Genomic DNA, 22,291 nt, shown 5'->3' with positions numbered 1-22,291 from the left:
AATGTTGCGTCTACCGTCCCTTGTAGAACCACAAGTAATAACACTCCGGTGATTGAAAAATTCAAATAAAATTTCACTAAATGTCTTTGTCTGAGAATTCTGTATGAGCACACAAATATTTCCAGAGAAACGAATTAGTCTTTTAGAATCCAAATAATCCGAAGATAATTTAAAATATAACTCGAAAACTCGGAAACTGGTCACATACACGTTCAAGTGTAACGTAAAAGCCCAAAACTGAGATTATTTCCCTAAAACAATGGTTATACAGTAGTTTTGAGACGCAGACTAGGTACTTGTGTGAGTGTCACGTGATCATGTTTACATCACATACTCTCAACATGGACCTGACAAAACCAATCAGTTTACTCTATGAATAAAATAAAAAAAGGTGTTTGCTTCACTAAAACTATTTACAAGTCTAGGTTCACGTATCCAATACAGCCTCGATCTCACTCTTATTAATCCCACAATAAAAATGTATAGAAGATCTTGTTTACGTGATTGTTACTAATTTTGAATTAAAGTCAGAAACTAGGTCAGCCTTAGATGTTTACAACTGAAGAGTCAAGGTCAAGCTATTTTCTGAAAAAATATCGAGCTCCTAGTAAACAAAACGACATGATTTTGACATGTAATGAAATTAAAAATAAAAGAAATTCTTTAAATTTGCAAACAATTAAATTAAATCAAATATACGTAACACTATTAAATAACTGTTTAACGTCACAACCAAAACTGTCTAAAATGTAAATATTCCACGCAAACTGTGAACAAAATTACCTGTAGTCCAGTTAACAATTTATCGCAAAGATCGAAAAAATGAATGTCTGACACACAACATACTAAGTCAATAACTCTCTGTAAAACAAAATAAATCAATTGGAAACAATTAAACCAAGAGAAAAAAAATAAGATGCGAAACAACTCTTTTGCTGTTAGCGTCTGATTTGTACATGTGAGAAAGTAGATATATCAAAATACGTTTCAAAAGGTAACATTTGATCAGATTAAATACTTCTTTGTGCCCTAGGTACAGAACTAGATTGCCGGCCAATTGGATTAAATACAACATAGCGCACTTATATATAATGTTTACTTTTTGCAGAACAAACACAGCGTAACACTTATATTTCTTAATAATCTGTCTGCCGGACCTGCAGCCAGTTTCCGACGCTGATGTAGATCAATTTGGTAAGAAGGTTAAGAAACCAGACAGACAATCAACCTGTCTGCAATGGTGCTGACTGACTATATCTGGCAATCTTGCAATACTTTGTGAAATCCATCCCATGCGCACATGCTTGTGTGTATGTATGCTTTTATGTATTTTGTGTATGTATATGTACTTACCTTCATTTATGAACAAGGTAATTTGATGGAACCATCTCTTCGTATAATCACACAAATAAAAGTTATGATATTATTTTTTTCATTTAAGAAGAAAATCTAACAAAGAAACTGATTTTGTTTTATATTGTTTGTTTATATAGGGAATTGTTATACAATTAAAGGCATTGATATCCCAGACTACACTACATTTGCAATGTTCAGTCACTCTTGTGTTGTCATTGTGTTGTCACTCTCTGAGTACAGTTATTCCTCTAATTTTGTATTAACTTTCAAATACAATCAGCGAATCAACTGATGATTAGATCTGAGTTAAAATATTTGTCATGGACAATCATGTTAAATTCATGAGTATGACATGTGCATCCTTCGCATTTGTTATAGAAAAAAGGGTTTGGAAGCTCTTCTACGTTGTCTTCACAAATATGTCACCACTCCCACTGAGGGCACCGCCACTTCGGTTAAACTACCAAGTGAAATAAAACTTGACTCAGCAAACAGCAGCAGCTACAAAGCCGCCAAGGACATATCTAAGCAATTCATGGAAACAAAAAGGTATCGGAACTAGCTTGAAATATGACTCATTGTATACTTTAATATGAACAATTGATATGATTACTGCCAGTTTGTAAGAGAATCAAATTTCTTTACATCGTTTTATGATTATTTTAATTGATATATGCGGAATGGTTACATGCTATAAACATTTCATTGTATTAACAACATGACTGTAATTAGCTTCCATTGTCTCTGCATGATATGTGGTAAACGTGTCCTTACTAATATTAAAAATAATGCATAATAAACATATAAAACAAATGAAAATGGTTGAGTTTAGTATCAACAAGTATGATGTCATAACTTTGTCAGAATAATTAGACAAACGTCGTCCTTTGACCCGATATCAAATTAAATGGAGTTGGGATGGTGCATAACGTGACGCCCGGGGACAGGGATGGGAGGGACGGAGTGGTGATGTGCGGTTATTAGACGCCGATGCCGCCAGCCCTGACATGTTCACTCAGGAAATGACCTCTGGTTGCGAAATTTGGATCTGAAGACTTGGGTGCGCCAGAAAAACGAGCCGCGGCTCGTAGTCCGATTTCGCGTAAATACCCTCCACTTACAAAATAAAGGGACAAGAGGACTCCATACACCTCAACCCACTCTGTCCAAATGTACACACCTATCCCCAACGCGGGTATCTATAGCTATAAGACCAGGTAAGATATATTACCTTGACTTTCTTTCAGGATCACCAGCACAGTATGTATGTGTGAGTGTACATGTAAGTTTCACTTCACCACTCGCACTAGAACGTTGTGTCAAAGATACAGAGCTGCCCTATCTACAATGTTCTTGTATGAGTACACACAGTGGCGATGCTAATTATCCGAACACCACGCTATTAAAAAGATAATTCAAGAACGTTAAATTTATGTATGATAATTATAAGACCTATATTTATAAGTGCAGACACATCCGTGATGACATCCATGAGTTTAACTATTTCCAATTGTGTTTGGCTATTGAATAATGATAGAACAGAGTTGAACAGTAGGAAAACAATGCCAAATGCGTAAATGATTGGTCGCCACATTTTCGTTCTTGAGGCTGCTCCTGTGGCTTAAGAGGTTAGAGGGTCCGCCTCGGATGCTGGATTTGTGGGCTCGGACCACGGCCGAGTCATACCAAATGCTTATAAATACCTTGTAAATGCAACTATATGAGACGAGGTAATTTCTGGATCTGCATATGTTTGAACATGTGTGAGCCATATATCCACCTTTGCTCTACCTAAAAACTTATATATGGTAGTACAAAGTGCTTGTCAAAGATTTCGTAGGTGAAAATTAGGTTATATTTCAAGTTCATGCATACCAACAATAGTAGTAGTGCATTCAGGCATCATTTAAGCCTTTAAGTTTTATTTGATAAACGCAGGCAAAATATTAAAATAAAGCTGTCTCGCCAAACATTAGCTTGTTCGCCATCACCCCATTCTCTCTCTCTCTCTCTCTCTCTCTCTCTCCCAATTTAATATTAAAATGATTTATCTACTTGACGTGATTATGTATATCTTTTGTGTGTTCAAGACGGTAAATTGTGATGATTTGCATATAGCTAAATATTTTATTTGCTGTAAATACTTTTTGTGCGGGACATAGAATCCAGTCTACGATTTTGAGAGTACCTGTGAATTCTATAGTATATATAAATATATGTGGTCACAATAAACAAGCTTACTTCGTTTTGCGTCATAGATACAGTCTAGATTCTTACTTTCGAAGGTTCGAGAAAGAATTGTTTCATATGATGATCAGAGCATTTCCAGAAAAAAGTAATTGCAACCGGGGTGAAGTGGAGGGGGTATATAAAGCTGTTCACCTTATTATTACTCATTATTGCTAAGTGTTGTGTTCATTTTTTAAACTTAGATATATTTGAGTTTTCAAATTAGTATTCATTGGAATGGTTATCACAATGTGCTCAGTAATTTTCTTGGACTAACACATTAATTTGGAATTATAATGATTGCAGAGAAGGCCATTTCGGATTATATTATTGTGGTGCATCAAAAGACTGTTATCCCATCGCCGCATGTTAGGCCACTGGCACATTAGCACATTCGAGACTACAGACACATCAACATATTCAGTGGTCGAGCTTATTTGGGACACAACCTAAATTTAAATAAGCAATATTTATTTGGAATAGTGATACAATGTTAGGACTAGTTTGGATTTAAGTCACAATAATATAAGTTCTTTTCAATTTATCACTCGGTAAACCTTGAGTTAAAACTCTCTGTTGAAGTTTACAAAACCTGATTTATTTTCCATTTGATAGCTTCATGCCGTCGGCGTAGTCAGGGATCGGGAATTTTCTCGTTCCAATGCGCTGACTCAATGTTTACCTCAACTTGGTATTGCTATACCAGGGTGGTTCCATCATTCAATTTCTATCCGGCCCTCGTCGAAATTATATGTTATTGTACACGAGTGTCTGATTACCCTTCTTTCATGTATACATGTGCCGCAAAGCATTACCAAATTACGGTCGATTTTGCATAAGGCTAATATTAACTACTTTTGTTTTGTACTGTTCAATAACTTGTCTGTGAAAAGTTATTACAAGTTTGTGATAAATATAAGTTTCCCACAGACGTGTAAGTGAATCTTATTCGGCCTCCGAGCCCTGCAATAATCAAACATTGTCCTACAATATCACGGCAGTTCAGCTGAAATCGTCTGCGGGAACATCAGCTACACATGATTTACAGTAAATGTGAACCTCGGACTGCTAAACGAAAAGTAATAAACCGGTTACAGTGTTGTTAAGGCTTTTTAGACATCACCAGACACGTGTCGTTCATTTAATGCGGATGCACGTACGACAACAGCTTGAGATAAGAACTTAGTTGATTAAGAAGTAAAGCTAAATTTCTCGCAAGAGTTCCCGATTAAACGTAGAGAAACTTCAGACACTCCTGAAAGTAAAATAGCATCCTACTAGTGTTATGTCTGCCATTTGCCCGGTCCATATTTTGAAACTCCATAAACGCGTGTTTTGGTGAGCTGATACATTGTTGGGTACTAATTTGCCATGAAAACTTCTGAACAGTTTGTTGTTTCGGGTATGTGCTGAGCATTTGAAACGACATCGCTGACGTGATTCCAGACCGAATAAACGACAATAAACGGATTATGTGATCAACACATTGATTATCAAAGGCAGTCAACAATGTCGGTTTTGAAAAGCCAATTTTATCAACAGCTACTTCGTCACCATACTGGATTTTGTTGCCTTTTCGGTGTAATACGACACTTTGTTTTGGCCCCGAAGGTATCCCAGCGAACATCTCCAAAAACCCAAATATGACTAAAAGGAGTCGGACAGAAAAAAAAAAAAACCAATGAACGACGACCAAGTCGAGCCTAACGCGGCGCGAATCCCAGTTTGTAATTTTTACTGATGGTGACGCTGCTAACTTCTGGTTAGTCAGGCATACCAACGAGGTGTGACTCAACGAAGTCAGCGTGGGTAGGTTCTAGAAATGTCTGTTGGCTGTCAGCTACATAACTGTTTACATCCTTGTTGAACATCATAAACGAGCCAACTGATCTTGCATAATGTTCGTGGCATCCAGTTAATCCGATAACAATCATTGTTGCAATGTCAACATTATCGTTGTCGTTACGTAAAATACTTATTGTGAATTCCATGAGGGCCTCACAAGGAAGAAAGTAACGAAATTTGTCCTGCACTTGCAATTATGCTCGGCCTTTTTCTTATGCTCACAAGTCGGGTACGTATTATACGTACAATCAAGGACGTTTCTTTCTTCCAACACATGGATATCAATGCCGAACACAATACCGGATGCAGCTGTGAATCGGACATGTTGAAACTCTATTGATTATCATTTTCGTCTAATTCATTTAGCACAATCGTAATCCGCTTCCGATCCCTTGATTTACAAGCATTGAATCAGCACTGGCGTGTGCCAAAGGTCGTTAGTAGCTTTATTGGCGATGTTATAGACCTGCTTGGGCATTATTTCCGTAGATGCAAGTGGAGCTTCTGTTGGAACCTTTAACTGCAGAGTCACTAATTGCCATAGTCGATCCCTCATCTGTTAACAATCCCAGGAAAATGCCATTTAAGCGGTTTCCATAATATTTCCACTACAGTAAGAACACGAAAGAGTTATTCACGTTGAGACCCCCAAACGACAATAATCAGACATTAGGCCAACTGCAATAATCTTCCACGTACTCTATGGATTCTTACGCAAGGATACATCGGTACAACCTCGGGTAATTCTGGTTTCGCTGACGTTAATGCGATCATTGAGGTCATGTTCATAATTGTATTTGGAATTAAACGCTGCAGCAAAGCACTGCTTTCACGTAAGCCACAACATGTTTAAACATCAGAGGTTTGAAAAAATCATCATCGGTGTTGTATGCATTTTTGGATGACAGGGCCCATCTACATGGAATGAATCGCCTCTTGAACTTAAACACAATCAATATGTCTCTGTAAACGCAAATATTTTAACCCCAAGAACAGCTTGAAGACTTAACAATGATTTGTTACTTAATTATTTTCAGCAAGTCTTTGTTCGCTATTTCACGATATTCCATTTTTGGAATCTTGTTTAAGCATTTTTATTGACGTGTTAACTATTATTGTAAAGCGCTTAGAGCTTCTAAATATTAAGCGCTAAACTATATTCTTCTTCTTCTTCTTCTTCTTCTTCTTCTTATTATTATTATTATTATTATTATTAGTAGTAGTAGTAGTTGTAGTAGTAGTAGTCGTAGTGTTAGTAGTAGTATTAGTAGTAGAGTAGGTAGTAGTAGTAGTAGTAAAAGCAAAACCTTAAGATATCTAAAGCAGTTCAGATTAAAACGCACAGTTGAAGCCATTGAACATTATATATTCTTTAAACAAATGTATAAATCTCTTCCAAGAAGCATTCAATAGCAATACGACTTAAAACCAAAAAAAAAAAAAGCTTTTCATCTGTATTATACTCAACCAATACACAACTGTTTGGAGCCTTGTAAAGAATCCGAGCGCTGGTGCACAGCGCAATAACTTGGTATGAATATTTTCCGGAAATGTTTAGTTTTACAGACCGGAAATGTTTGAAGACTATAAGTATCCTAGATAATTATACGATGATTGTCTTTGCCTTTGTTTGGTCATAGTACCACTTGTAAACTTTGAGAAAGCTACATTCCTGAAAACTGTATTATCCCAACCGCTGAAGGCTATCCATGCTTTTAAGCAAAGTCTTTTAAAAATTGGCAAGTTACCCGTAACTGTATTGCTTCGTCTCTTTGACTCGCAGATATACTCCATCCTTAAAAATCGTGCTGAGGTTTTGTGTGGTCTACTAATGGAGTAAATGATGAAATTACATGTATTGGAGTGTTCAACCAGAGATATGAAGATATTATAGGCAAAGCTGCAGGATGAGATTAAACACTATTACTTATTATTATTATTATTATTATTATTATTATTTACTTATATTATTGTTATTTTTATTATTATTGTTATTATTATTATTATTATTATTATTGCATACACAAATATAAAAGTAAGGAATCAGAAAAAAGCAAATCCTTTAATAATGTAAGTCTGTGTTTGAGATTTGGATTTTTAACGTAACTTTTACAATTTATCAGCCATATCGATTCGACGTTTGCAGTGTGGCAGTTTGTAGCAATGTCTAGCACTGGGGCATCATGCCTTAGACATGTAGCATGATATCCAAAACAGTCACATTACCTTGAAACCAGGCCGACCAGTCCTAACACTAACCTTTTAATTCTGAGCGCCAAGCGATTCAGTTGTTAGTACCATTTATATAAGCATTTGGTATGACTCGGCCGGGGTTCTAGCCCACAAATCCAGCATCCGAGGCGGACCCTTTAACCTCTTAAGCCACAGGAGCAGCCTCAAGAACGAAATTGTGGCGACCAATCATTTACGCATTTGGCATTGTTTTCCTACTGTTCAACTCTGTTCTATCATTATTCAATAGTCAAACACAATTGGGAATAGTTAAATTCATGGCATTTTCAATACTGTAATTATAAATATATATTTCGCCGCTGACATAAAAATATATAGCCAGAAACATTGCAATTAACGGGGATAATAAAAGTTTTTTGCCTAAATAGAGTTCTAGCGCCAAACATCCATATATATATATATATATATATATATATATATATATATATATATATATCTGGCGCGCGAAACACTGTTACAAATATCATGACTATCTGCATTGGGTGTTTAACTTTTGGTCCACGATATTGCATTCAGTTTGTAAAGAATGTGCTATAAGTCGGTTGTTTATCAGGGTTTCAGTTGTATTAAATGAATCTATGTACAGTTTGGGTAAATTTTCCATTAGATGATTAAGTCAGGTGGCTGGTGTTGCGACATAAGCTACGTGGGTGCTAAAGTGCCTTAGAATCGTGGGGCTGTTTATAATGGAAAAGATGGGAACAGTTGATTCATTCTTATTTCCTTTTACAGTGCTGTGCTAATATCAGTGCGCAGGTGTATTTAATGTTGTGTTAAGATGTAATTTAAGAAGAATCAATTATTTATTGGAGCTATAAACTGCTCATATGACGGTCTGTGCAAACACAACCTGTTTGGATTATTGTGAATTCAATGAATGATATTCTGGACCCTGCCGCTATGGTACGTCACGACTGTTGGTACTTTAGCACATTTGATGATATTGGTACAACCGCACTTTCAGGACCCGGAATTCGTTTGCTACATTCTAAGCGTTTGGAATTGTGAGAGAACCTTTAGGGCTACTTTGGATTTAATTAATGTTCGTTTCTTTACAATTTTCATTTGATAACGTAGATAATTTATTTGTTAAGGTATTGAAAAGCTGAATGGTTTTGCATCTATCTGTTACTCAAGTTTAGACCATAGTCTTAACATATTTTGGGGAATTGTACCGGATAATAATTTCTGAAATATATTAAGAGAAATGAAATTTGTGTTTGAAATTTAAATTTATCTGTTTCTACAATATATTAGTTCCTACTATTTTCATTTAATATAGTTGAGAAATCTCTATTGAAACCAATAAGGTTTCACAATGTCACCAATAATGGAGAACTTTGGTTCTAATGCGACCTGAGCTCTTTAGAAAAAGCATGGGTTTCTGGCGCTTGCCTGCCTATATTCTACTTCGGATGTACAATCATCTTTGGTAAAAAAGAAATTAAAAAAATGTTTTGAAACCATATTTTTGGTGGAAACCCAAATATTTATATAAGATTATTTGTTTTTGTTTAGTAAGTGTCTAACTGACTATCATAATATATTAAAATAATTGAAATTGAAACAAAAACAAATCGAGGTATAGTTAAACAAACATTTCAGCTTCATGTAGCAATGATGGAAGCCTAATATCAGAAAGATTAATACATCCAAACAAAGCAAGTAGAACGGGAACGGGACGACAGGGAAATGCAAAATCAAATAGAGAAAGATGAAATAGGAATGAACATGCAAATGCAGAAAGAAGAAAGAGAAATACAAATGCAAAAAGAGGAATGGGAAATACAATTGGAATTAAAATAAATAGAACTGACAAGCACAAAGCCCCATCCCATAACGTTCAGTTGTTGATGTTTTGAAGAAATATTAGTTTATTACCGCCTTTTAAAGAAAAATTCTTGTTGACCATAATGTGCGCATCCACAAAATTTCTACAGGCAATTTCATTGAGGAATATTAAAACAAAAACTATACTAAAATCTGATAAAATTCCTTTTGCTCCTTTTGGCCTCCCAGTTATGTTCAATCTAACCATGTGTAAAATATTAGGTCTGTACGTTTCCAACAGGTTATGCAAACTTTAGGCATCCACCAATTTAAATCATCTGCCTATCACATGTAAGTCACAGACCGTTGGAAAGATTTCAGCAGACTTTGAAGAAAATGAATCGGTCACATTACTTTGATCCAGGACCAGATTCGGACGAGGGTGTTCCTTAGGTGTTTTTTGCTGTTAGGTAATCAGTCAAAGACTCGTTAGGTTTTAGGTTTCAAGCACTAGCTTGCAGTTGTTAAAAGGAAACTTATTTCAACAGATGATTCAGGGGTTAGTCTTCCTGATTAATAAGAACAAGTTATCAAAGGCTAGTGAAGTATCAAGAACTAATCTTCAGTATACACAATGAAAGATGAAGTTAAGTTATTACAGAAATATCAAAGATAGGATTGTTCAGCCTTGTGATAGAGTGCTGGCTCTCTGGCCCATGCAACAAAGTCCTCTTAAGGCTAGGTATTATGGTCCCTAGAAAGTTGAAACGAAAAACGTGACTTAAATTATATCAGCTATACTCTAGTGAAGCAGAAACGAAAATTATTGTCACATATATATTTGAAGAGTATATTGATATCGACAGCCATTTGAATTATGTAATCAATTTAGTTTTAATTATCACAGACAGTGAATATTAAAGCGATGTACTGCAGTGACTTTGATTTAGCCAATCTTCGAATGTTTGAAATATTATACAATCTGGTCCAGAAACCTTCACATTTGAAGCCACAAGAAAAGAGTGAATTAAACCTGTTGCTACCTTAATATGAGTACCTGTTTAAACATGTTACAACACGAACACATACAATCTACAATGCTGTTTATATCGTAAATTCTACACATGTGATACAGCATCCTCAGAGGACGAATTGTCACAAATATGATTGTTCTAAAACACCTTAATAAGTTTTGCAAGAGAATGATAGTATTGAACCAAGTCAATGTAACTAGAGGTCAACTGTGACAAAACAAGATAATACTATAGAAAAGTGGCCAGTGTCACCAAAACAGAATCATTTCCAAGACCAGGAAACGATGACTGTAATGACAAATTGGAAATGCAAGCAATGCCACAAGGATCAAACCCTTGAAATGATTTTAACAAATTGTGGTCTGTGGTATGCATCCAAGTTAACCATAATGTAGATGAGTGCGTCTGTATGTATGTATGTATGTATGTATGTATGTATGTATGTGTGTGTGTGTGTGTGTGCGTGCGTGCTTGCGTGCGTGCGTGCGTGCGTGGGTGGATCGGAAGATGGATGGATGGATGCTGTATGTATGTATGCATGTGTCTACTTTGGGGATTTAATTCACTATAATGTTATTTCATCTTACATTTTCAATTTACTTTATGTTTTAAAAATGATAATGGTTTTGCTTCTAGCGATTACTTTAAGACCGTAGAGTTGTAACAGGTAAAACCGTTGACTATAAACGAATTGCAATGGAACATAGTGGTATTGAAGAGGCTATTTAAATCTCCGAACTACCAAAGCAAATTACTTATAACACAAACATGATTGTATATGCAAATCAACTGTTCAGACAACAGTTTAGCAATTTATTCAATATTAAGCAAACATAACCATATCGAGAAGATAGTGCAGCTGGCATCCAAAAAACAACAAAAAGCATCCAATCAAGGAAGGAATAAGCATTGAGGCTTTGGGAAACGTTTTAAAACATCTCCAGAAAACTATGATTATTTGCAATCTCAACCAGAACATTTACTAAACTGTTTGAAGCATGCCATCCAACAGAAACGATGAAGAAATTAAAATGATAATTACAAGTTTGGCACAAAGATTAATTACTGACCAGAACGGCAATATAGAGTTGGATATTAATGTAAAATGTAATGTAAAAACAAAATTAATTTAAATGAAGAAATAAAAATGCATAAACTACATCTTGATCAAGAAATGTACACAAACGTCGGTATGATGGAAATGTACCGATGACAATATGCACAAAATTATGAAGATAATGCCAATAGCCTTTACGAAAAGTACAGATTAATTCAAAACTGAAATAGCTACGAAAGCTAACGTATTAAGGTATTTTAGACCGTCATGATATAGAGACATTAGACATTTAATTCAAAACGGAAGAATAAGTCCTATTGCACTGGTTGATAGAATTAGAACACTGTAAAAGGATATATAGAAAAACAAAAAAAAAAATATTGTATGAACGTGTATCTAATCATCGGATGTCTATTACTGTACTTTTTTCAGATTATATCTAGGCAGGCCATACGCATTCTAGAATGTATTAATTTAGATGTGTATTTACAGAATGTACTTTCACATTCTTACAAATTAGAATCACATACCGGAAGAAGTGGATATTATTATAACTGACATAACACCAAAACTTTTAGTTGACAATAACAAATAAAACATTAGTTAACAATTACAGGTGTAGCTATGCTAGTACACGTTTTTGCTGAATACAAGTTTCTCACATAGATGAAAAGGCCAATATGTTGTTTAAATCTGGAAATCTACTTTAAATAAAAAAATAATTACATTAATATGGAAACAAGATTTACAGTATATTCTTGTTTCACGCTTTTCAATACTTTGCTTAGTTTTAGCAATGGTTGAAGGGATAAACAATGAACAAACATTACAAAGAATATGTGTCTGAACTTTAAAAACGAAAAGCAACATGTGCCTACTATTAGGATATGTTATTGACTGGACTAAAACACACAGAAAGACCTCTTTCGTCAGGGTGAAAAATAAAAATTGGCAACAACATTAAAAATGTTAATCATAAATACAAGAACTTGCGCTTGCAAAAGCATAGATTCTATTTTGCAGTTTCTAGAACAATAAATTGGTTTAACAGTAGCTATGATCAGGTGAATAATAGATAATGGGATCAAATGTACAGGGAGTAACACTTTGTTCATTGTATCTAATTCTAAACAATATGATGATAAAACATTAGCAATGACAAAATTAATTGAAACGTACAAGGGAACACTGACAAATGAAAACAAAATGGAACAATTCTTGACTGCGTGTATGTAATAATATCGAGAATTATGTTTGCTGACAACGTGCTTTAAATAACATTGACGACGAGCTTCCTCTACTAATGGCGCATATTACAGAAATGGTTTAAATCAGGGTCTCAAACTCAAACCAACCTGAGGGCTTTCAAAATCACAATAATTAGTTTACTGAACTTTATTTTGGTGCCAGTTAGTTCTAACTTTTACAACCCTCTTCCCGTATTATCTCTATCAAATCTGTAATATATACCTTTGTGTCCTTATAACGTTGCCAGGTTTATTTCACAAAATTAAAACATCGTTTCTGAACTATTTGCTTCCATTACACACACACACACATAGTATTTTCTCATAAACTCTAGTCAGTGTATACACCATAATTCGTATTCAAATGTTAACACACGCAAATTTGTTTGTTTGTATAAATTCAAAAATGAATCATTTTACTTAATGTGCAGATGTAATTTTGAAATTTAATTTATGTAAAAGGATACATTATTATTAATAATTATTAAATAGGTTGGCTGAGTGTCATGCCATGTTCTGCAGTCTACGGATGAATAGATCTTACGAAGTTTGTTCGGCTTGCAGCAGCGAGAATATTACAGGTACGAAACAATGTAGACATGACAGAGAATGCGATTTGATTTTACATATGTTAATTAAACTTATACAGCATAGATTTTGTGTCATAATAAGGATATATGTATCATTTTAATTAATCAAGTAGGTCGAATGTTAAGGGAATTGTTTTAGTACTTCGAAACTTTGGGTCACATATATTCTTTCGAGAAAAAAATTCCTGGCTTACGGAGCATGCATGCTTATAAGGGAGAAAAGGAACAATAAGAAACATGTGTATCTTAGTATCATATATATATATATTTTCCATTGTTATGTCACTATTGCATTTAAATACTATATTCGCTACATTAATGTTCCAAACTATTGTTAATATAACATAAGTATTACGTACATATATTGTAAAATTGTATACGCAATCGCATGATTCTTGTATATTTATTCCAAATAATTCGACTGCATTTCTAAGAACGTAACAAATTATGTTTCAAACAAGGTATAACATATAAACACTATCTGTCTGTATTCAATGATTGGATTAGCCATACAAATTTCAGTACCATTGATATTTTTCTTGCTCCTCTAAGTCTTACGCGTATAAGCTGTGTTGTCAAGTACAGGGTCGATAATACAATGCATTGAATATATTTATGAAAATAACACTTTGTTTCCATATATAATTTCATAATGAAACATGAATTACTTGTTACATGGTTTGTTACTTATATGAAGAAGTAAATAATGTTTTTACATAATTTCTGTATAGTGCAGCTTAGATTGGTCATACAGTATGAACAGTACCTGAATCGAACCACTTTACTTTTATACAAATTTCAAAATTTATGAGAAACATTCACGACAATCAAGACAATGGGTTTCTAAGAGAGTAGTGTCTATCCACAGTAGCTGAACGAGGAAGGCTTTGCTGTTAGTTAAACTGTAGGAAATAGCAGGTCAAAAGTGTTGGTAGTATATTGGTTTTGGCAGTGTGAGCGCCCAAAGTTATTGGTACTTTTGGTACGGAAAACAATATTAACAGCAACTCAAGGCATTCACACGCTGATAACGAACGAAGAACCATCATCAAAATGGTTCAATCATTATATATGATAGCAATTTTGCTAGTCAACGAGAGCATTAATATTGTCAAATAAACGTGATTTATAATCCGTTAGTTAAATCGGAGATGTCTGGCGACTGATTGCATTGATTTAGCTAAATGCCTACAATGTGCTGCTAAGGCATATGCAAACAAGTATTTGGAATACTATCACGTCTAAACACCAATAAATATTTTACACATCTGCAGGTAGATGTAAAAGCCCTATTTGTGAATTCCTACACGAACGTGTTCGGGACTTTCTCACGATTTACACGAGACTGTTATTGCATAGACAAACGTAACTACACAAGTGTACCTTTTGGAGTGAATAGTTTTGCCAAAGCTCACATTTTACAGGCTTCCAATCTCATTTCATTTCTGATTCACCTTTGTTTGCTAAAATAAATTTCAACAAATGAAATAAAAATCACTAGTTCCCTACAATGACGAATCGATGCCCACAAAAGTAATTATATAAAAATACACAGATTATATAATACAGAACATAAACCCTTGTTTTCGAGAACACAAAAACATGGAATTCGGAAATAAACATGAACAAATAACGATGTTATTGAACTAAGAGAAAAACAGAAAAATAAATATAAGGTACATACCTGAGATGCTAATGTCTCCATCGCCATCAGAAAAGTAAAGCTAATTTTGTACCTTGATAACAAAGATAAAACCTAAAACGGCACTCTCACCCAGAAAGTCTTAATCTGCTTTTAATTTATCACATTTATGGATTGCATGAAAATGTATCTGATAAAGTTTCGTAAAATCTTAAGAGCTCCCTGCGATTTGTGTCACCTCTGCTTTATTTGCGCTGATAAATGATATATTGATACCTAAAAGGGGTCATCATAGTCTTGAATCAGACACAAAATCATATTTCCAAATTTGGTCTGATGCGAAGTCTATATAGTGATATGTGGCGACGTGCAGAACTAGTAGATTGATTGTTTAAACCCCTATCACATTTCAAGAAATTGTAGGTAAACAGTGGAGTCATTACCTTTGACTCGCGGTATCATATACATGTCCACAATCATGAATTTTACTTGTATTTATTTAAAGTTGATATCTGAGTATACCCGCCCTCCAACAAGTCATTGTTTGTTGAACAATTGATCAAACTTAACATTCTTGACTGTGGTAGAAGTGATCGCACTTAACTGATGGTATGAGTATAGGAAGAATAAGTTTCAACAGGTTCTGGTGGGCTTAAAACTATTCTTCAATATTATGACTTCTTTATGGTCCTCTTCCCGTAAGAGATGAAATTTGCATACTTTTCCTTAATTTATTCCCTCAAGAACTGCCTCAAATATTTATACATAAATGATGAACTTGAAATATAAATTAATTATTTTAGGCTCACCGTTCTAACCTGATTGCATCACTACCTATCAAAATATATTGGTTTCTGTTTAATTTACTTTCCGCAGCGGCGAGTGTATTTGGTATTTTTCTTCCATTAATAAAGCATTACACCACATAGTGCGCTTTAATGACCCAAATTCTCCACTTGGGAATAGTAATTGCTTACCACAAAGGTCCTGTTTATTTGCAGTCTGTTAGAAGTGTGTTAGTGGAGAGTACGTTTATAATTTACATCATATTACATGTTCTTTCATTTCCTCTTTATAAAAGTCATTTTCAAAATCTGTTAATTTTTGTGTTGTTTATTCGACACGATGTTGTACGATACCCCTCTGTTTATAAGTCTCACCGCTGAATAGTAATATTGAATTTGATTTGTATATTTATACTGTGCGCTTCACATTTATCCATGATTGTAATTTCTACTTTAAGCTAATGGCCATTTTAAACAATATGTTTAGACAGCTATCTTTTGTCTATTTGTAAGTTATAGAGTGTTATTTACTGATATATTATTTCAATGTCTTCTTTCAATGGCGTGCATGTGTGGTTTTGAAAGGGGGAAGGAAATATTGACAATTTTGTACACAAAATATGGACTGTGGATGGGAGAGATTGTGGTCAAAAACGTCACTTCGGGTTGGCGAATTCCATTTTGTATTGTTGATATTCATATTATACTAACTATGGGTGACGGTCATGTTTTAAGTTTATTGTGAATATAAAACTACGTTAAACTATAAAATAATATTAATACTATTTAATTATTAACATACATTGTTTTCTTAAATCTTCCTTACAAACTATACAAAGATTTTAAATCTATAGCAGTAGCAGCAGCAGTATGGATAATGATAATCAAAAGCAAATTAGTTATCAGTTTATTAAGAATTGATGAATGGATATTTATAATGTATGAAAGTTTTATCTTTTAATTGTCATTCTGTATTACCTAAACCGAAATCCCAATCTCTTGGTGCAAGCGTGCGACAACTATGTGCAAATCTGCACTGAATAAACTATCAAGCTTGCATGGTTCTTTATTACAAGCGAGCGCAAAGCACACACAAAATATAGTGCTAGCTTACAGAAAATTATCGCAAGCTGGCACTAGCCTAAAAATGTAAAAACTTCAAAAAGCCATAATAAAGTACAAAATAAGCTTGAAGAAGGTACTATATTTAGTGCCAGCTGGCTCATTGCTGAGAAAACGACCATCCAAAAATACTTGTTTTTGTTACATTAGAGCTAATATAGTAAAGCTATAATACATGGAACAAAGTTCAACTACGACATACATTTGTTTACAAAAATACCCATCTTATGAAATAGCCTTCTTTCAAGTAAAATATTTTGAAACTGTCTTAAGAAAGATAAGAACTTCTTATAAAATTATGTTGCTTTTTCTTTTTGCATTTACAAACATAAATGGTAAACTGATAAAACTTTTTCATGGAACGTACAATCAAGCTGTGCAGATTGCAAAGGTGGTTTAAACTTTGCTTAAAATATCAGATTTGTCAAACAGATTAAAAAGATAGTACCCTAAGTACTTTTACAGTAACCTTACAAATACTAAATACCAATTCACAATCACAGCTCTCACACGAAAATCGACTACATTTGTGCATACAAGATTCTTACGTGAGATCTAATTCATGGTAGTAACATGCAAATTTGGTAGAACACACAAAACTGAAAATCACATGAGCAGGATCATATCCAATGTAAATGTTAAGGGAAGATCTAGAAATTCAGGCCGCTACACAGAAAAGCATGCTTTTCAGTCTAAGGATTCTCTTACAGTGATTTGCTTCAATATGAGGGAACAATCTTCACATTTGGTCTGTATGGCTTTTGAAACTTGTTACATCACTTCTGTATAGAAACCCATTTTGGGTAGGATGGTATCAAATGGCTAGGCTCCGCCTCCATATGCTAAATGCGTACACTAATATATAAAACAACATTGTTAACTATTTTAATAAACTGAAGCAGCTCTTCTAAAAAAATCTTCTCAGAATAAAATCCCACATCCTCACAAGTCGCAGAAATAGTCTCTAAATGTTTGAGAAAGAGGCCGCCACTGTAGTTCCGTGTTCTAGTATATGTTCCAATATGGTATGTGCATATTTGGAGGTTCGTAAACCAGTGTAAAAACTGTAAACAAATAAACGCCGTTAAGGTATCGATACCAAATTTGGTTACAATCACGGAAAACCATATTTCATCTTCGTGATTGTCCCATTTGATTACCATTTGTTTTAGAAAGTAAAATTCATGAAGCTTAATTTTTGAGAGATGCTTGCAAAAATGGAAAGCCGCTCTCTCTCTCTCTCTCTCTCTCTCTCTTAGAAAACACTAATTCTATACATTGAACGTTTGTATATAGTATGAATGAACTGCCAATTATTTATTTATTCATGTAGCAGATACTAATACTAATACTAATAATAATAATAATGATAACTATTATTATCATCATCGGCAACATGATGCTATTTGACACTATTCACAACAACACCAACAAGTTACAGGGAGAAAAAAACATGAACATGAATAATGATGATAAGAAGCAAAAGATTAAGGACCATGGAATTTTATAAATAATGTTACCTCTCTGCACGCACGCAAAACAATAAATACTACCATTATTAATTAATTTATTAACACTTGAAATGTATGCATAGTGCCTTACTGCACATACAGTGTGATCACATTCATACCTACAACACCCAAATTCAAATCACAGTGAAGCAAAGTATTCTACAATTATAGGTTACTGCATTTGTATGGGAAAATATGAACGAGTTTTTTGGATGGAATACTGCACGACCTTGGGAGTGCAGTATATCCATCCGACAAAACGAGTTCATATTTTCCTTTACAAAAGCAGTAATCTTTTTATTATATGCTCATTTTTTATTCTATTTGAGGCTTAATTATATAAACAAGATAAACTAGAAGAAACAATGTAAATTAATGTATGCCGTATTCCAAACTAAATACATAAGCGCATATTTATTATTACACAACATCAACATTATTACTGAACACATAACTCCGCCCAGATAAATTTGAACATAGTCGCGCGCTCGACATAACATTCGAAAGGAAATAGCGTGTCTAGTTAGAATTGAAATGTGGAGTAATATTGTGAATGAATGTGCATTGCAACAACTTTTCCATTTGATCTGGAATGAATAGATTTTTATATTTGTCTCGATTTTACGAAATTTCGTGATTATGGACTGGATTTGGACGTGACAATTCCACCTGAAATACATGGGATTGAAGAAGCTACGGAGAAGCGTGTCGACATCTGCAGATGTGTTTCTGTTTCTGTCTTTGAATGTTTGAAATCATAATGTGGGGAAAATATGAAGTCTTTGAATTGCAATTATCAAAAAGAAGCTATGGAATTTAATGCTTGTTTTATTTTGAGTGCAGTAAGGAGGATGTAATTGCATTTATCATCGAAATTACAGTACGATTTAAGAAATGTGTAGTCCAGATTGAGAACCTATGACATGGCTCATGTAATTTGGATTTGCAGAAATAAGAAAGTACATTTTGAGGAAATTCAGGATGTAAAACTGCAAGTATATTTTGTTTTGTCATTCTTACCAGCTAAAGAAGACATTATATGACTTGTCACTTGTATGTTATTTATAAGGACATTATCTTGCGTCTGTTATATACTGTAGCTAGCCTAAATTTGAAATATTGTATCAACACGGAATGTGCAAAAGCAGTGGAAGTCCACGAAACATCTGTTTTAGTTTATTCAGAAACAAATTTAAACAACCACAACGTAAAGCGCCTTTTACGCGAGTGTACATGATTTGCTTACAAATCAAAAGTGCTGGCGTCTGAATCCATTGTGTGTTTACAATAGAAAGTAGTTCCATTATGCACGTGAATGCTATATGTGTATTCGCGCGCGGGTTCAATATCGGGTAATACTGCACAATTCTGACCATGTAAAGTTAACGGGGAAAAATGATCATATAATAATTTGTTATAATAGATAACAGATTATATAATACTTTGCTTGACTGTGATATGTAAATATATTTGTTTTACATGTGTAGAGCCAGAGTTAATATGTAGTGTCTGCGAATAGAAAATAATACATCAAATATACATTTGGCAATTTGAAAATCACCCAGAAAACCACCAGTAGTAGGCATCTGATATATATTATTATATATTAGAGATCCAGTCCCAAGCTAATATTTCAATTATTTGCGAAACGTAGTTAGTTTATTATTGCCAGTAATTTAATTATTGAAACACTATATTCAGGTCAGACAATTATATAATCTGATTACTTGTTAATAGCCTGTAGTCATTTGACATAATTAATTTACATTGATTTAAAGTAGGTGTGCAAAAATGTTATGTTAAAACTAGTTATGACATAATACAATTGTCACTAGTATCAAGTCAAATATGAAGTAATGCATTTTTTGTTTCAAGTCTTCCATCTTTTAAAGTACAACATTGAAATAATTAATGTTTTAAAACTAAGTAATGAAGAAGTGACATCATTTCTTGTAAAAGTCTTGATTAATGTAATTTATTAGAAAAAAATATTCTCTACAGTTAAGCAAGTTATAATGAGTATTGACAAGTTAACAGGTAGTAAAACGTTTACAGAAATCAGAGGAAAGTAAATTCATAAATATTGTTTGAGTTTGCAATTTAATTTCTTATTCTGGAGTAGTGAAAATGATTTCTAAGGTACAATATAGTTTAACCATCTCTGATTTTTGCATATATCAATACAAAGCCTTAGACAACAATAGAGTCATCTTCAAGAAGTATATGAAGTGCGATATCCAGTTTTGTTCTTTTCACACGAACTTGCTATTTGCGTTAAAATTTGTATCATGCTCTTTTGCCATTTCTCTGCTTTGATATTATAAATTCCTTTCAATGTTTTCTAAATTGTTTATCCAATTCATCTCTAAGTGGCTCTTTCATGTTTTGTGACGTTGCCAATCTGAACAGTTTTGTGTTGGTTATCTTCAATTTACTTGCGACACGTTGGATGCAAACATGATTTCAATGTTATCTGATAAATGTTCAAAAACATTATTTAGCATAAATAAATATGTGTGTGTGTGATTTTGATTTTTAACATAGCTTTAACAATTTTTCATTCATATCGCTACGATGTCTGCAGTGTGACAGCAGATAGTGATGTCTAGCACAAGGGCATCATGCCACAGACATGAAGCATGATGTCCCACCCAATCAACTTATCCTGACTCCAGGCCGACCAGTCCTAACACTAACCTCTTAATGCTGAGCACCAAGCGAGGTAGCTGTTAGTACCATTTTTGTAAGTCTTCGGTATCACTCGGCCGGGGATCGAACCCGCGTTGTACCGCATCCAAGGCGGATGCACTAACCTTAAGGCTACCGGAGCGGTCCCATATCTATATACTATCCTATAATTATGATGAAGCTAGAAGTGATTAGAATTTGAGTAGTAGCAAATTCATTGAAATAAAATAATTAGATGCAAATGAATAATGCCATGACATGTTTCATAGGCGACGAATACAAAAGGAAATGAGAGAGAGAGAGAGGAAATGAAAGAGGGAGTAATAAGAAGTACAGCACAAACTGGAGACGACAAAGCATGCAATGCTACAGTTAGCAATACAAATATCTGACTCAATTCATCAATGAACACTAATTAATCTAATATTAATATTTTGTAAATAAATGACACTGTTACAAACGTGGGATACCCAAGTTGACAGGGACTGGAGTTTTAAGTGCATCGAATCAAAGCAGCAAATCAAATACTATTTCAAAAATACTTGAAGGTCCATCTGTTGATGTTTATCATAGATATCTGGTCCTACACAACCTCGAAAACGTTGATCTTGATCACATTTAAGTATGTGTTTAAATGTTATCAGGCTAGTTTCAACGCAGATAGGGGTAATGATAAATGCTATAAATCAAGTAAAATATATACAGGCATTTGAAGTAATTATATCAGCTTTTAAATCTGAAATTCATTCAAAGTTACTCATCAGAGGTGTAATTGCTACCATGGTAACTTTTACTTTGTTTTTTTCTCCCTTATATTTTTAAATCCAAGACGGTTCAACTGTTTTCCTTTTGTTATTTTCTTGTATCTCTCATTTACTCGGAGTAATTTCTGTAACTTCTTCCATGCTACGCATTCTCTTTTCTCTCACTGCTATTAGTGCCGTCTGAGACCTATCTTTATCGAGCTGCCTTGGAATATTTAAGCGGTTAGAAAGGCCCAGAAAGTGGAAAAGAATTTAATCTAATTTTAATGACTCTTCTGACGATATAGATAATTAATCTGAGGATACAAACATGATTCATTAAAGAACATAAAGCAACGCATAGAGTCAAATAACATTGGGGTTTATTATGAAAATGCTTTACAAATGTACTTAGTCGA

At 33.9% G+C, this 22,291-nt stretch overlaps 1 protein-coding gene across 1 annotated transcript in view; it reads left to right on the top strand.

Annotated features, from left to right (window-relative positions):
• The window catches only part of LOC149798049 (tripartite motif-containing protein 6-like), a 75,814-nt gene that overhangs the window by 27,715 nt on the left and 25,808 nt on the right, over positions 1–22,291 (top strand). Inside the window, exons 8-9 of the mRNA XM_089963138.1 lie at positions 1,735–1,905; positions 13,284–13,372. Coding sequence (XP_089819264.1) covers positions 1,735–1,905; positions 13,284–13,372 — 260 coding nt within the window. The remainder of the gene's footprint in view (positions 1–1,734; positions 1,906–13,283; positions 13,373–22,291) is intronic.

The sequence above is a fragment of the Sinohyriopsis cumingii genome, chromosome 6, assembly GCF_028554795.1.
Source record: "Sinohyriopsis cumingii isolate HCF-2022 chromosome 6, ASM2855479v2, whole genome shotgun sequence".
NCBI classification, from domain to species: domain Eukaryota; kingdom Metazoa; phylum Mollusca; class Bivalvia; order Unionida; family Unionidae; genus Sinohyriopsis; species Sinohyriopsis cumingii.
Note: the sequence above shows the minus strand (reverse complement) of the source record. Positions and strands in the feature narration are given on the sequence as shown.